This window comes from Coturnix japonica, chromosome 13, assembly GCF_001577835.2.
Source record: "Coturnix japonica isolate 7356 chromosome 13, Coturnix japonica 2.1, whole genome shotgun sequence".
Lineage (NCBI taxonomy): Eukaryota > Metazoa > Chordata > Aves > Galliformes > Phasianidae > Coturnix > Coturnix japonica.
The window spans coordinates 4015583-4031940 of record NC_029528.1 but is presented as its reverse complement, the minus strand read 5'-3'; the positions used below and the strand labels follow the sequence as shown (position 1 = coordinate 4031940).

The following is a 16358-nucleotide window of genomic DNA, read 5'->3' as shown; positions in this document are numbered from 1 at the left end:
GGGTTTAGAGGCATGCCTTAGGAGAAATCGATTTGGAAGGTAGGCACTGCCTCTGTCCTGCTTTCATTTTCCTCCCTGTGGTTTCACTGTGCTGCTGTGATTACAGCACGCTGGGCTGGGGTTACCACCTTCCTCTGGGTGACAAGGACAAATATTTTTTGCCTTCAGAGCAACTGAAGGTTTCTCTATTGTATGCCACCGCTGTCTGGGGAGTGTGTAACTTCATGTCACCTGTGACAAATATGGCATTAGAAATAAGCCTGCTATGGGTTAAGAGCCTCTATCTTGAGGTTATGTGGCTGTTATGCTACTAAATGTCATTTTAACTTACAGAGTCTGTCTCCGGCCTTATTGCTCAATGCTTCAGTTTGTGAGTGCCCGGTTTTGTTCCTGCTACTCTCGGAGCGCATAACTCAGCGTGAGTAAAGACGCCCATCTGAAATCATAATGTACAACTGTATCAAGCCCCATTAGTTAAGGATTGGCTTGGTTACAAATGAGGGTAAAATGCATGCTCTATTACTGCATCTGTCTCTTCTCTGTGTGTGTTTAATTTTCTGAACGAAGGGTGGGGAATTAAGAGACACCTCTTTGATACATTTGCAGCCCTTTTGAGCCAGTACAGATCTGGGAGAGCAATTGTATTTTAATCAGCACTGTGAGTCATCACAAAAAACGCCAGCTCGGGTTTGATTGCTGAGTTCGCATTGTTGCTGATGTGCAAGACATGAAGTAGAAAGAGCACAACTTGGTATTTAGCTGCAAGACTGAGCTCAGGATGCTGACAATCTGAAAAAGCTTTGTTTTGAGTTGTGTGCCAAACAAATCTTACTGTCGGAAGAACAAGTTTGTCACACCATGATGTCATTTTCATAGAGGCACTTCACAGACAGTGCCCACAGCTCAGCAGAAGGTTTGGGCTGAATACATAGACCTCTTCAGGGTTCTTCTCAGTCTCCTGGCTGGAAGAAAGCCAGTAGGAATGTGATGGTGAGATGCGTGCAGAGGGAGCGAAACTGCTCGTCTGATAAAATACTTGCAAGTCAAAAGTGTCATTGAACTGCCTAGAGAAAGTGAAAGATCTCAAAACTTTGTGAATGCGGTAGCAAGAAGTACTCAAGAAATACTCTAGGGAGCATGGAGATGTGGTGCTGGGACAAGACTTCTTTGTGGGAGGGTCGTTGTAGGAGTGGGCACTGAATAACGAATGAGTTCCAGAATAGCCTTCCAACTCTGGCTTCTCCGGGCCTGTGTGTGTCAATGGTGTGGATTGAAGAACAGTTGTAATGTAAAAAGGGAGGTTTTAAAACTGGAGGATTTGGGAACTTTTGAATTGAGTTCCTGCTGAGAAGTGACTCAGATGGTAAAACAAAGTGCAGTCCTGTAGCATGGTGATGAATTGGCACCATATGGACAAGGGAGACTTGTAGCCTCCTGGATAATTATGTGGTAGCCAACTAAATATTCGGTATGTTAGTAAAAACTGTACACAAGAAAGCAATCATATATTTGTGCACGATGGGCACGTGCTTAAAAATGCCCAGACAGTAACGAAGGGTATTGGTCATTTGTGCAATAAAAGAGCCATAATGGGATAAATAACTTAATTTCCCACACATTTCTGGATTTGGCCGACGTGAAAGATTTCACTGAAATGATCACAAAACAGATTGAGATAATCTTGGCCAATATCCTGCTTTTTGACAAAACAGATTCTAATAATAAAATCCTGTGTTTGAGCGCTTAGTCCAATGAAAGGCTGTCAGTAATCCTTCCTTTTCATACCATTTAATACAGTGCAGTGACACAGCCAGCCAGTCCAGGGCAGGAAGAGAAGGGGAGTTTTGTATTGGGCTTGGCAGGGAGGTCAGGGCACAGAGCTGGCCCACACGGTGGCACTTATGTAAACCAGCTGGGAATGGAAGGGAATTAAGCCATGGCATGAAGATGGGGATCTTCAGATAGCTTCACTTAGAAAACAATATTTAATCTGTTAAAACTCATTGGAGAAGTGAAACAGCTGAAGCTCTGTCTAAAGCTGAATCCAGTCCTGTTGTTGTACAGTGGGATGTTTGTGAACAATCTCCAAATTCCAGGTTGTTTTAAAGCCCAAGTATTTCATTTTTGTGGATATTTCAAACATGGATCCTTGAAGTCCATGTAAAAAATGTATTAAAAAAGTAAAGAAAGCCACCCAGCTTAATTCCCTGAATCCCAGGCATCTCTGCTGAAAACAGTATAAATATCATAAGTTATTTCACTGTGCAGGCTGCCCCAAACAGGCATATTGATGTTATTTAGCTTCAGTTGCCAAGCTGAACGCTAGGACTGTGTTTTCACATGCAAAGAAGCTATCAGCTTTACAGATAGCTGTATTTTCATAAGCTGCATTTGGCTGTCACACCTTCTCCTGTAGTCTCTTGATATGCAAACAAGTCTCGGGTTATATATGCTCCTGGCCTATAAGCTAATATCCCTGAAGAGTTCCTGATTATCTTTCCATTAACTTTTCCTCTCCCCCGCATCCCTCAGGAAGGTAACAAGCAGGCATTCCTTCATTATGGGTTTCCAGCTGGTTACTTCCCTGGTTCCATCCTAAATGGATTCTCTTGGTGTTGCGTGTTACCAGAGAAATACCAACTGCAAATTCAGTGCTGTCTGAAAGTACATCAAAGGCAGCTGAAATGGGCTTCAAGAATTTGAAGTGTAGGGAAGGCTCCCTGGATCTTAAAGCACCATCCTACAGAACTGAATAACCACATGCTATGTCTAAAGCATAATCATAGACTGACCAAGGTTGGAAGAGACCTCCAAGATTATCCAGTCCAATGGTCAGTAATATCATAGTGCGCCATGGGAAGGTGCATTTGTATATGGCATTTCATCTCCTTGTTGTACTGACAGAAACATCGCTGAGCTTATCTGACTGCCCTTCTTACGTTTTCTCATCTAGTTAATGTTGTTTACAAGACGCTCAAACCCGCGTCTTCATTGCATTGAATGCAGCACTTCATTACATCTGTCATTTCCAGTCTCTCTTCTTTATGGAGTTCAGATTACTTCTTAATCAGGCTGTCATGTGCTGTGTCCATCCAGTCTGCACTCAGCAATGAAATCTTCACCTGTCCTGTGTCTGTCCTTCTGCAAATTGCTGCAACAGCAGATGTCTGTGTCAGTGCAGCTGGTGCTGTGTTCCCAAACTCTGGGTCCATACAGTGCATTCTGCAGGGAAGCAGAGAACATCCATCCATGGAAGTTGTGGACACGCTGCTACCACCCTGGTCTGTAATTATTGTTTAAGTTCAAAGTACAGAATAGCCTTTGAGATCTGTCTTTCTCCTATCACATGTGCCTGTTTTAGGTCCACTTAACAACGTGCCGTGTGTTTCTTCTGGTTACTGCCTTAAACTGATCGTAAACCTGTGTTTGCAAATTCCTATCAATATTCATTGTTTGAAACAGGCTGCTGGCTCAGCTCCTTTAGAATTATTCAAATCAAAGTGATTATAAAGCTGAATAAACATTTCAAGGCAAGCAGCACGCTTCTGCTTTTGGTATTAGTGCTTCGAGAAAATGTGCAAATACCAGAAGCTGAATTCTTAAAGGCAGTAGCACACATTGGTGCTGTCAACCTTTACATGAGCAATTGGCTTTATTTGGGGAGCAGGGCTGCCTGCTCTTATCCACAGGTAGCAGAAGCGTACTTAGAGTGGTCACACTGATTTCTAGTTCTTGATGCCTTTTGTGACCACTGAACAGAAATCAGGTGGCTTGAATTTGGCTCCAGCTCTGTGGCAGTGCCTGACCTAATTTGAGCCTGTGATTCATTCAGTTTCCCATGCAGGTGTGGGAAGTCAAGGGTTTTTTCAGCTGTGTGTATAAATCTATGTGCTCAAGAGATTACAGGTGACATTAGGCTCTTCCTTTGGCAAATCTTACATATATTTGCATATCTATATATGCATAATTTTACCAGAAATTCCCCTACAGTGTTTAAAGTCCTGTTGTGAATGTCTCTGTCTGTGCAGGTCTGGAGTCTTGGAAGATTAAGTAAGGGTGAGACATTTAGCCAAAGGGGAACAACTCTGGTGTTCTTTCAAATGTTATATCGAGTAGTTTGTCAGATTATTAAAATAGCACAATTTCGTAACAATTGTGGCTTTAAAAAACATCCTGTTGCTCAAGAGAGATGCCGAGAGAACAAATGAGCGCAGGGTTTTATGCTGGATCCTGTCCATAGATGAATGCTGGGCCTTTCCCCATGTCCCTGTACAGCACATTTTGGCACTGGGGCTGTGAAGGGGCATTTGCCTGTAAGTACCCATGCAGGTGGTCTATAAGCAAAGCAAGCTGTTATCCCACAGCCTTGGTAAAGCGAGGGGGAGAAAAAGTGTGGTGTTTGGAGCTCCTCAAAGGGCTGGAGCAATGAGTTAAATCAGCTGTGTCCTTTTTTCTGTGGGTCACATATCTTAGTGATCTACAGGATTTGCACCCTTGACACAATCTTGAGAGGAGAACTTCCAAAAAGTATGGAATGAATGTAGATTATGTGGGAAATTGCTCCTAGTGTGCTCACACAGCTCGAGTCAGCACAGTCTCCCACTGTTAACTGAGCATATCCTTTATGGAAACTGGCTTTGTAACCCACATTTCAACTGCTGAAGAGTTATGAGGTCAGTAAGTGCAGTTCAGATTTTAGCTCATTTTGTGTATGTCTTGGACCCTATTCACCCCTGGGCTTCATACCACCAAAATCAATGAAAGGATGCCAAGACAAAATCCATCCCTTATAAGCAATCTCTCTGCATATGGGTATTTCACTAAGATACCCAGCCTGGCTCTACCAGGGCTTCTGCTTGCTGGCTCCTGCAGGCTGTAATTTTTATATGGGCACTGAGAATAATGAGCTGTGGCAAATGTTGGATAGACTTTAAATCCTGTGCTGTAGTGCTGTAGGGGAAGACCTGGTTCTACCTGCAAGAGAGCAAACTGTTGTATCTCAGCTCCCTGCAGCTCTGTTCATGCAGTGTGTCTGGTGCTGGCCCATGTGAGAGGTGAGCTGGGATGGGGCAGCTCAGTGCAGGCTGTTCCCTGGTTCCTTCATGAGCAGTTTGCCAATCCCAAAGCTGGCGTCACGTAACTGGGGCTCTGATGGGAACAAGGAACTGATGTTTGCAGTCCCTTTTAATGACAGACTTCTAGCAGCGACCACAGAAGTGTCTTGCAGAGTTAATTTCTGCTAATGAGCAATTAGCCAGCTCAGCGGCTGACTGCTCCTGCTCCCTTGCTTGGGTGGTCGGGGCTGAGCACAGCACTTCCCAAGGCATGGGAGCATCCTCACCTGGGGTACGTGGGCTGCAGCTGAAATGCCCTTTCTCCGAATCTGAGGGCTTTATTTTCCAGCCTGTCTTGCTGCGTGATCCTAAATATCAGTGCAGCCTTTGGGTTTTTTTAAATACTTGATCCAACCGGAGGAAAATCCTTGGTTAGAAGCTTTTTGGCTGCCCAAACGGAGGCTGAACTTGTGTGGGCTGAGCATATCCAGTGTGAACATGCTCAGATTTGGGGACAGCTGCAGAGCGTGTTGCTGCTTCCTCGGGGGCTGGCGGGTGCCAGGGCTGGCGTGTGCCTGGCTGCCCTGGTCGTGCCGTGGCAGCGGGTGCAGATGGTGCCCCAGAAGGGGATATCCAGAATCTCACAAGCTCATTTCTTTTAGGGAGACACATCCATATGCTGCTCATACAGCACGAGAGCCAGCTGATCAGTCTGCAGTTCTCCAGGGCTGCTGGAATGATAAAAGCAAATTCTATAGCTACATGATGGAGTCTGGTGCTGGCTGTGCTGTGCAATCCCTGTGCTGTGCAATCCCATCTCTTTCCAATTGGTGGGTGAAATCCTGTATTCATGAGTTGTCAGAGCTACTGGCAGACCTTACGTGGCTCTTCAGGAGGCACCAGCGTTGTCTGTGCAGAAAGTCACATGAAGCACAGCCCTACCCAAACCAAAGCAGTGATTGGGAAGGTGCTGGAATTGCTGTAGTTATGTACTGGGGTGGGGTGCGCTTATATAAAAGCATGTATGCTTTTATATGTGTGTATTTATATACCCGTGTGTGTAATGCCCCAAATGCATCATTACGCATTCATGTATGCATGTGGAGTCTGTCTGAGGAGGTACGTGTATATAAAAAAAACCCCTATGATTTATAGGTTTTAAAACCCTCCTGACAGGCTCCAGGAGACCAATTTCTAAATGTATGCAAAAGATTTTTGACTGGGAGACAGGTAGCAGTAGGTGCTAATAAATGAAAGAGCTGCGAGTGAGATGTTGTGACATGCACCTCTCTGAACAACCTGCGGAGCGCTGGCAGAATCATCAAACCGAGCCGAGAGTAATCAGCAGGGACTGATAAAGCTGCTCTTGTAATTATTTGTTTGATATACAGCTTTCCTTCTTCCTTCTGCATAAAGAGCAGAATCGCTTTGCTTAGTGTGGGAGGGTTTTTATTCCTGTCAAGGCCTGTTCTCACCAAGATGTCATGAGAGGAGGACTTAAGTCTGCGTTTTTGTTTTATTTACGGGCCTTCCATTGTAATTCTGACAGTGTGCAGTGGAGACCGTGTTCATTTAGATGGGGGGAGGCATCCTTCCTTGTGCAAAGCTGGTGGTGCTGCAGGAGCCGGTCTTACCACGCTGCTTTTTTAAGCCTTGGATTCTTCCAGGTTTGGTAGAAGCTGTCCTCGTGATGAGGTGTTAAAATCCACACAGATGCTTTCTCATTTCTAGGTGTGAATTTAAATGTCACAGTCCGGACTGCCCTACGAAGCCATACAGCTCTCAGGTTGACAACCACTGCTTATCCCTAAGTAACCTCCTCCCTTCACCTCTCCTACTGTCTGAGCAAGGAGATCCACATGCAGGCTGATCTGCAGGCAGTTGCAGCAGTGGCCCATCAGCAAGGACTGAATCGAGCCAGAAGGTTCCTGTTGATGTCAGTGGTTTCTGGGAATGCTGCCTGCATGGTTTTGTTCCGGGATTCCCCTCTCTGTCCGCGCCTGATTGAGCTCAGACTTCACTCTGGGCAAGTTTTCCAATTCCGCTTATAACAAAAGGTACAGTGACTCAGTCCCGCTCTGAGTGCTCTCATTTTCCTTACGCCATTTAAGTTCATTATCCTTTTCTTAGTCTTTGTATCTAAGGGTTTTGCCTGGAACTCAGGAGGCACAAGGGGAGAGACAGCAGGTCGGAGCAGAGAATGGATTGCGTTGCCTAAAGGGGGAGAAATCCAGACTGTCGCCTTTCGCATACATTTGAATACTGTCAAGGGCATCTGGAATACATTGATGGGGTTCTCCTCTGCTGAGAATCTGATAGTAATGAGGCACAGATATGCCACAGGCCTTGCGCTTCAGTCACAATATTGGGAAAGTGTCTGAGCTACGCGGGCGTCCCGAGACATCAGAGCCCACATTCCATCTCATGGCAGCGTTGGTGCCAAGTCGCTCTTACTCAGGAGAAATACTTCAGACTTGAACCAATTTAATGAAAAGAGAAATTGTTCCGAGACTGAGAAAAAAAGCTTTACATCAGTGGTTTTATGGGGGGTTGTTCCTGTGTGATTACAGTGCGTGCTTTCAGTGCTTTCTGATTCCAGGCAATGATGGCATTTTAAGATAAATAATGCGTTTGCGGCTCGGCTTGTTATTGAAGGGCCTTTATTATTGCTGATGTTACATGAAAAAGAAAGTTATTAAAAAAATGTGGCACTAACAAATTGAAGCCCCCAGGGAACTGTTGCCCGAATGAGATTTTGATTGGAGTTCAATTTAATTGGCCATAAATCTTCTCGTTTCTGATTTACATTCTGCTTCAGCCCAGTCTACCAAATTCACGATAATCAGGTTTTCATTTTTCTCTATTGAATGAAATACTCGGACATGAGCATAAACAGAAACATTCCTTCAGCAAGGTGACCTTGTTCTTGCTTGCGGTGTACTGGTAATTGATTTAATGTCTCCTCCTTACCTATAAACTGGGCCTCTTTCTGAGCCATGTCTGTCAGATTTTCTGGTAATTGGTTAGCATGGCTGTTTTTCTGCTGTAGTGTTTTGACTGCAAGATGTTGCTTGTAAGCCTCTACTGCAGGAGTCACTATGATTGTTCTCATGACACGATGGAAAAATTGGAGCTGGAAGGTACGTGTGCCTTTCCCGTTGGCTGCTCTCAAAGCAGTGGTGTGCATATCTCCGAGAATAAAACCTCTTGTTCCAGCTCGGAGCAAATAAGCAGGATGCAGAGCCCAGTGATTTCTGTGGGTTTTGAGCTTTATCTTTTTTCTGTCTCATTGCGGTGTCCTTCAGGGAATTAAATTAGGCACGGCTCTGGCAGTGCTGGCAGCATTTCTGTCTTGGAGGATTCCTGTAGAGTATGGAACTGGGTTGCTTTTTGTGCCTGCCCCGAGCACCTTTGCTCCATGATTGTCCAGGTGCCAGCAGGGAGAGGATGGAGCCCCAAAGGCTTTGTGTGCTCAGATCACTACTGAGCCACATGTGCTGGTCTGGAGGTGCTTTGAGTCTTTCTGGTTAGAGCACTTTGCTATGGGGAAACTGGAAGGTTTGTATCAGCATTTTACAGCAGAGGTCATTTTGGTGTGAGCTTCCCTTTAAAGCAGATTTAGGAGGGTTTGTGCTTTATGTGCTTCTGCAGTGCCCTATGGAAGCTGCAGCTTGGTTGGAGCTGCCCCGCACACCTCATCTGTGTGTTGTGTCTCCTTAGATACCCAGAAACCAAAGCTCGTAAATTCACTTGCTGCTCTTGCAGTCTCATTGATGTGAATCTCAGTGAAGTGCTTCAGTGATGCGAGGAATAAATAGGGGAAAGGAGAGGGAGCTGGCCTGTGCCTGAGTGCAATCATTGCTATTGAGTCTGGAGAATATTGCAGTTAAGCGTTTCTTTCCCCAACTTTCCCATCCCACAGTTCTTTTCTTTCTGATTCTTTTGTGTTTATAAGTTGCATGGCTTCATTTTATTGCTCATTTAACTGTTTCCAACAGTACTGGAATTGACAGGTTGAATTTTCTGCAATCTCTCAAATTCATGAGCTGTAAACTGAATGTTTTATGAACTGCTGAGAAGGTGAAGTCACATCTCCTACCAGTTTCTTAATTACATCAGCACCAACTACATTACAAGTTTGTTAATGCCAGGTACTCTAGCTGAACAAAAACCATCTACAACCACAGTGTTGACAACTGGAAGCAATTACTGTGCAATGGTTTTCTTTTTTTCTCTGAAACATCAGAGTTCTCTCTTGTCTTTCCTCTGGTTCCCACTCCATGCCTTCCCTTCCCATCCTCTCCAACTCCTGTAATTCTGGCAAGGGATCTCCAGAAGCTCGTGCCTTTCATCCCTGAAGTGGGAAGAGTTCTATTTATTTTGTCGATCTGGAAGTTAAGTGGGTGGGAGGATAATGTCCACAGCCCTGCTCTGTTTGTCACGTGGCACCAGCTCTTGTTTCCCTTGAGAGAAGCAGAGCAGATGGAAAGCAGAGATGAAATGCAGATCAAAAGTAAACACTGTGATTAAGTTTTTGATAAAAGGATAAAACACTTATCACATCAAAGCCGCTAAAAAACACATAAAATATTTCCGGGACGTTTTGTGTCCACGTAAGCATTAACTGTACTTGCTGCAGGGATGGTGTAACAGCAGGCAGGGCAGTGCTGGTGGGATGCTTTCATCTCAGCTCCTTTAGCACGTTGGACCACTCTTGCTGCAGCCTACGTTTGAGCCTGGAGAAACATCAGTGGGAGAGGAGACAGGCTGTGTCAGCAGGTTGGTGGGTCCCGCTGCTGTGTGGTTAGCAGCCCTTTATCTAAGCCGTGTCATGTCCTCTTCAGTTTTCCATGTTTGGGCACTGGCTTTCCAGAGATGTAAGGCACTTCCAGGTGTAGATCAGTGCAGGGTTTGTGGATGGCTTCTCTCCCAAGCATTGGCGATTGTTTGGTCCTGTGTGTTGGCTCAGTGAATCGAGTCCTTAAAGGTTTTGTAAGACCTGCAGTGAGAAGTGTCTGTTAATTACCTGCTTTCATCGCTGAGCTCTCCTGGACAGTGAAGGAAAGATTATAAAGTATTATATTACCATTATTTCTTTTTTTCTTTTTTTCTCGGTCTTCAGAAAGTCTGGAATATATTAATAAGAATGTAAAGAAAAAGCACTTTGTGATAGGCAGTAAAAGCTAAGGATAATGAACGGTGAGAGAGAAGAACAGCAGAAAGGAGCAGTGGGCAATAAAAATGAAAACGAGGATTCCCCACTTTGGTTATTACCATGACACCACAGAAGTGCATTTCCTTTGCAACGGAACTTCTCTTATCCAAAAAAGCCACAGCTGAACAAGTGCCTGAGCTGCAGCATTTCCTGACCAGAGACTTCTGGCCAAAGACAGCCCCAGCATCAGGGACAGTGACCAGAATGCTTTGTTGCAAGATGCCCCAGCAGGCAAACCGCGAACTTTAGGTGCTCATTCCTGCTTAGCACTGCCTGCATGGAGCCTGGTATCACTGTGCCACTGCAGATGGTCATTGCCTTTCTGGTAAAGTAAATGCAAAGTCTGTTCTGCCTGTTGTGTTGCCTTTGTGCAGGGTCCAGCCTGCTTTTTTTCCACGTTATAACCTTGTTTTTCTGTAGGCAAGGAAGGACCTCCACATCCTGCTTTCTCCCAGCTGGGGGCTCCTGTAGAATGGAGACTCATCCCAGAAGCAGGTTCTGTTCCTTTCCTGAGGGGGTATTGTTTGGGCTTGGGCTTTTTTCATTCACTTGATCTATAAACCACTTTGGAGGTGGTTATCACAGCTCCAGGTGCCAGTCTGGTAGAGCACAGGGTTGGTTTGAATGCTCTATGTGTGCAGCCACCTGTGCTGTCAGTGATTTTTGTATGGCAGGGCACAGAGGTCTGGCCTTCACTGAGACCCCTCCGTCCCAGCCCTGGCTCCCTCCAGAGCACCGTTTATCAAACTGGTCCTCTGAGGCACATGTAGTATTTCACTGCCAGTAAAGCCTGTGTGCTGTTAGCAAGGCATCTCTGCTCCTTCCAGACCCACTGGTGAGCAAAATGACGTGACATTAAAACCATCAGGTCTGCAACAAATGCACACCATTGATGGCAGAAGCATCACTCCCTGCAGTGCCAAGTGAGGTGGCGGCCAGAGAGCAGCTCAGATCAAAACGGATCCTGATGCTGGCCTTGCCTGAAAACTGTCAATCAGATTAGGAACTTCATGGTAAAAAGTCAAACTTAATTTCTTAACAGTGCATACAGCTGCTTTGATTCAGCTTGTTTAAAACAAATAATAACTTTTTGTAAGAGGTACTACCACGTATTTCAGCAAGATTTCTTATGTAATGAGATGCAAAAGTTCAGGCAATATCCTGTTTAGACACGTTTTGATTTGATAATACAAACTGGTGCTGACAGTGAGGGATTGCACAGAATAAATCACTGAGTTCTGTTTTACACTGAAGCCTGGATGTGCCCTGCAAGTTCACAGCTGTTCTAACTTTTGCTTTCCCTCATCTAGACAGCAATATGTCCGTGAGATTTATTTCTTGATCTATATGGACTCGTAATCTTTGTTGGGATTATTGCCATAGAAACATGATGTAACATAGCGCGTGTTGGAAGTAACAAATGGGATTTGGCAGTCTTTGCCATTTACTACACAAAGTCTGAGATGTGTACAGAAAGCAGCAATTGCTTATTCTCAAAGCCTTATTTACTGGCACATCTGCTGTTTATTAAAACTAAACACTTTGACTTCCGTTCTAGCTGGAATGACATTTAGATATTCTGATCTTTAAACTAAAATCCCTGGGATCTATTTTGCCTTTCAGTGGAGGCAGGAATTGGTTGGTTTTGACATTTTGGTTCCTGCTTGCATGGTTGCAAAGCCCAGAGGCAGCCGGTGCTCCCAGCCTGCAGAAGATGCTCATGAGTTTTGAAGTCATGAGTTTTGCCCATACAGCCCAACTTCCCACAGTGCTGTGACAGCTCCCAGTATCTCCCAGAGTTTCTTACCCTGCCTGGCTTGCAGCACTCAGGGCACAAGCAGATTGTCAGGCACAGGCCGTGTGTGTTTGAAGACCCTTGTTCTGGATGATGCATTTGCTGACCTGGGAGCACATGTGCACTGTTCTTTCCCCAGTCCCTGTCCCAAACTCAGCCTCTAGTTGAGAGCAGATCAGCTTCTTAGGGCGCATTTCAGAGACAACTGGAGGTGCTTTCAAGCCCTCATGGTGAGATCTGTCTTCCCTCCACACCATCTCAAAGCTGTTTTGTGGTTTTTTTTTTGCTCAATGGAGGAAAAACCTAAAGCTGATTGTAAGCCACAGGACAGAGGTAGAGCCTAGAACACAAGCTGAGGAACCAAAATATGGCAAGCTTGAAGCAGGCTGAGTGCTCAGAGCTTGCCCAGCCTCCTTTCCAAAGGTACTGAGGACTCTGCAGCTCTCGTGAAGTCGAAGAGTGCTCAGGATCTTTCTGAAGCATATATTTACTACCTAAGTATAGACCTAGGACTGACTAACTTCAGGCTCCAAAAACAGCGTAGGTGTCTGCCTTCTCCCTTTTCCTTATTTCTCTTTCCTTTGCCCTTTAATCTCTTGATCAGATTGCACATTCTCTTCTCCCTCCAACTCTTTCCATTTTTCCATCCTCCTCCGCTTGACATCTGTTCCTGCTGCTGCCTCTCACCCACTCTGATGGCTCTCCTGGAGTGACACCCCTTTTCTCTCCCTCTCTCACCTTCATTCCTCCCTGCCTCATTCTCAGAGAGGCAGAGGATTAAAGCAGCAGCTCAGCACTGCTCTCCTTGAGAACCTCCCAGGTCCAAGTCTCAGGTGCCCCATTTGTTTTGAGTGAGGCTGGTGGCAGAGAGAGGAGTTGCCATAGGGCTCTTGACTGGAGTGGGAGCCCAGAGCAGCCACCATCATCTTCTGTACCAAAGGTATAAACCAAAATAGCCCGTTTTCCTCTCTATTTCCCACCACAGGTGTAATCCACTAATGACAATTCTAAAAGAAGATGTAATGAAGGGATCGTGTTAATTTTGCAAACAGGAAACTCTCATTAGTGGCTTCTGATTTTGCAGACAACCAGAATGCAGCTGTGGCTGTGAATCCGATGGATCTTTGCCTGACGTGAGCTTCTCTGTGTTGCAGGAAGGCATGCCCCAAACACTGAGTTCTACCAGTATGTTTACCCCATGTAGCTTCAGCCCTCATCTACATACTTCAAAAGAAGATGAACAAGGAGGACTTATCTTCCAGGATGGAAACCTTACCTCAGCATCTCTGGATGCTCTAATCCAGCATCTCATACCTACCACTGATTACTACCCTGAGGTAAGCAATTCACGGTGTAATAAACAGTTTAATTTTGATGAATCGAGATAGCGCTTTATGCTAAAGTGCAGATGCATTTGATTTTGAATTAAGAAGGGTAATTTAAAAGCTGGGTAAATTAATGCACTGCTTTAAATGCTGTTTCACCATTCTGGGTTTGTTTCTTTGAAAAAGTAGATCCCAAAGTTGATGTTACCTTTAAATAAGAGAACAGAGTGGGATAAAAAAATCCATGGTGACGATGAAATAGTGATCTGTCAGTAGGAGAACTGCAAAAGTAGCAGTGCATCCCAGGGAGGGTCAGATGAAGGCAGAAGCAATTCAAGTTTGAGCTGGCAATCAGTTGTAGATGTTCAAGTTGTCCAGGTGTCGCTGTAGTTACAAAGCATTCCCTCCGTGACAACAGAAGTGCTGCTTCTGATGGCTTCATAACATACGTAGGGTTATACTCATGCTCCCAATGACTTTGCAGTCACTGGACAACAGGACACAGATCCTAATCCTCACTCTTATCAGTGAATACTCAGTGTTTCTTCACTACTTAATGTGGAGATCTGTGGTGGAAGCAGGTTTATGGTCCTGAAAGCCATTGACTTTACCAGATTCTGCACATACTCAGTGGAATTCAGAACAGAGCTTTACTGGAAGACTTTCAAGTACTCAAATGTCTCCATGGAAAGGTTTGTATCACAAAGCACCAGAGTAGCATTGACTTCTAGGCAGTTTCCAGGTCTACTAAAGTTATCAATGCAGAGCAGACAGCATGTTTTAAATTACCCACAGCTCAATTTCTGATCAGCTAAAAATAAGTAATAAAGAAGCATGTTAATTATAAGAGAACAGAAAGGCAATAAAATAGTAATGGGCAGATTAAGCTGTGAGATTTTCATTAAGCAATGTGTGATATGAAATATTACACCCGCTGCTCAGGAGCATGGCTGGGTCTGGGGGAAAGAAGATAATCCAGGCACCAGGAGGGGATGGGAAGCAGATTTCTGAAGATTCATGCATGTATTTTAATTTCACTGCAGGAATACTTTAAATAGTCCAAGCATTTATCCAACCGGCCTGCTCCCTTCAGCTTTCAGATAGAAGGCTGCATGTGGCATAGTTTGGCTGATAGAAATGTTGGGGAATAGCAGAATAAATGCAGTCTTCCCTTATGGAGGCTGGGTGAGACTGCAGGGCAGAAGCAAAGTATGATTGACCTCAGCGTTTCTGAGCTCACAACCCAGTACAGCAAAGGGATGCCTGAGTCTACACATTCTGTCTTCACTGGTCTCTGTGCATTCCTGGTGGTGCTGTCTCCAGTCCCTGAGCCAGCTTTGTTATGGAGGTAGGAGATGCTGCTGCTTCCTGCACCCATTGTAACCTGTTCCATTTTAAGGGTCAGGAATCCTTCTGCCTTCTGGACACTCAGCTCTGTCCTATCTGTTCCAGTGGAAATACAACCACAGAGTGTATGGTTTATAGTAAGTCTGGTTGTTTCTCTCCCACAGAAAGCCTATATCTTTACATTCCTGCTGAGTTCCAGACTCTTCATTGAACCCCACGAGCTTTTGTCCCGAGTTTGTCACAAGTGCATTGAGCAGCAGCGGCTGGATGACCCTGTGCTGGACAAGGTGAGTCCGTCATTTCAACAGGCCAAGTCTGGTGATCCTGTGTGTGACTTTGCCTCCTTTTGAATCGAATGAAACTTTCTTACAATGATGGCTGGTTGCTGAGATCCTGACATTGAGGGATCTTGGTATCCAAGAGCATCTCTTTCTCCAAGAGCAGCGCTCCAGGCACCAGTCACTTCAGATCTTCTGATTTCCCTTTCCCCCATCTCAGTCTTCCCAGGTGACTTTCCTTCTTAACTTCTTTAAGGCTTTGATGAAGCCTGCGGGTTGCAAGGAGGTAGGACGTAAACCTCACACACTGTCAATTGCAGATGTCAGCACACCGCTCCCTCCCCCATTTTTCTTAATGCATCTGTCCTTTCTCTTTCTTGCTTCTGGTACAGAATGTAGCAGTTCCCCTTGGCTTTACCTGTCACTGTGAACACCACATAACAGCATGCAGCTTCCCACTAACCCCTTAGTGCCAACACTGACAGATTGTCTGCATGGCCGTGCTGCAGAGCGGCGCTATCTGGCACACCAGGAACGAGCTGAAGCAGTAGTGAGGCTGCGACAAGCTAACAGAATGAGCAAATCCAAGCTGTTAGTGAGTCACGGCTCCTCCTGTTTTGCCCAAGCGATTGTGCAGACTGGTACTGTATACAATAACAGACGTGCATCCTCTGGCAGTCCTGCAGGCACTGCGGTGCGTATGGATGCCGCTGGATCCCATCCAGTGGCAGATTCCACCTGAGCTCCCCTCAGTGCATTGATTAAGAACTCTCCAGTACAACACCTGGAATAGGAGCTGCATTTTGAGTGCAGTGGAAGGGAGAGGAAGATGAATCAGTTGCAGTTTTCCAAACAAGAGCCTAAAATTCTTTTCAGGATCAGCTTTCCCAGCACAGAAACACAATGACATCAAAATGCTCCTTGACCAATATCTGAACATGTGTGCTTGTTTCACCCAGGGAACTGTTGGCATGAGTAACAGGATCTCTGCCTTCACTACACAGTGCAGCCAGACAGTGTGGAAGTCTAGCATGTAGGCTGCACGTACAGCATGAGTTAGAACTATCTGTGTGAGGTGCAGCATCCAAGCCAGTTTTTGTGGAGGTGTGATGGATTCTGTTCTCTGATGCCACTCCAGGATGCAAATTTAGGAGAATTAAATTGTGAAATTCGTTTCAAGAAATTAGAAATGTTACAAAGAACTTCCAATCTGCCTAAAGTGAATCCGCATTCAGGACATCCCTGCAGTAATGTGCAGGCGGTGGGACACAGCTGATTTTATGTCACTGGGAGTGGGCCTGACCTCAAACTTTGCACACAAGTGACCTCCCATCCCCTGAGCCG

General features: G+C 45.2%; 1 protein-coding gene across 4 annotated transcripts in view; it reads left to right on the top strand.

The window, feature by feature from the left end:
• RASGEF1C (RasGEF domain family member 1C) overlaps nt 1-16358 on the top strand; it is a 68246-nt gene that overhangs the window by 24741 nt on the left and 27147 nt on the right. For 2 of the 4 annotated variants that reach the window (XM_015875614.2, XM_015875615.2), the window contains exons 2-3: nt 13219-13401; nt 14901-15023. In XM_015875614.2, coding sequence (XP_015731100.1) covers nt 13225-13401; nt 14901-15023 — 300 coding nt within the window. In that variant the 5' untranslated portion in view covers nt 13219-13224. Of the gene's footprint in view, nt 1-328; nt 419-6924; nt 7112-13218; nt 13402-14900; nt 15024-16358 lie in introns of those variants that run through there. The other 2 variants (XM_032447387.1, XM_032447388.1) reach the window with 2 other exon arrangements.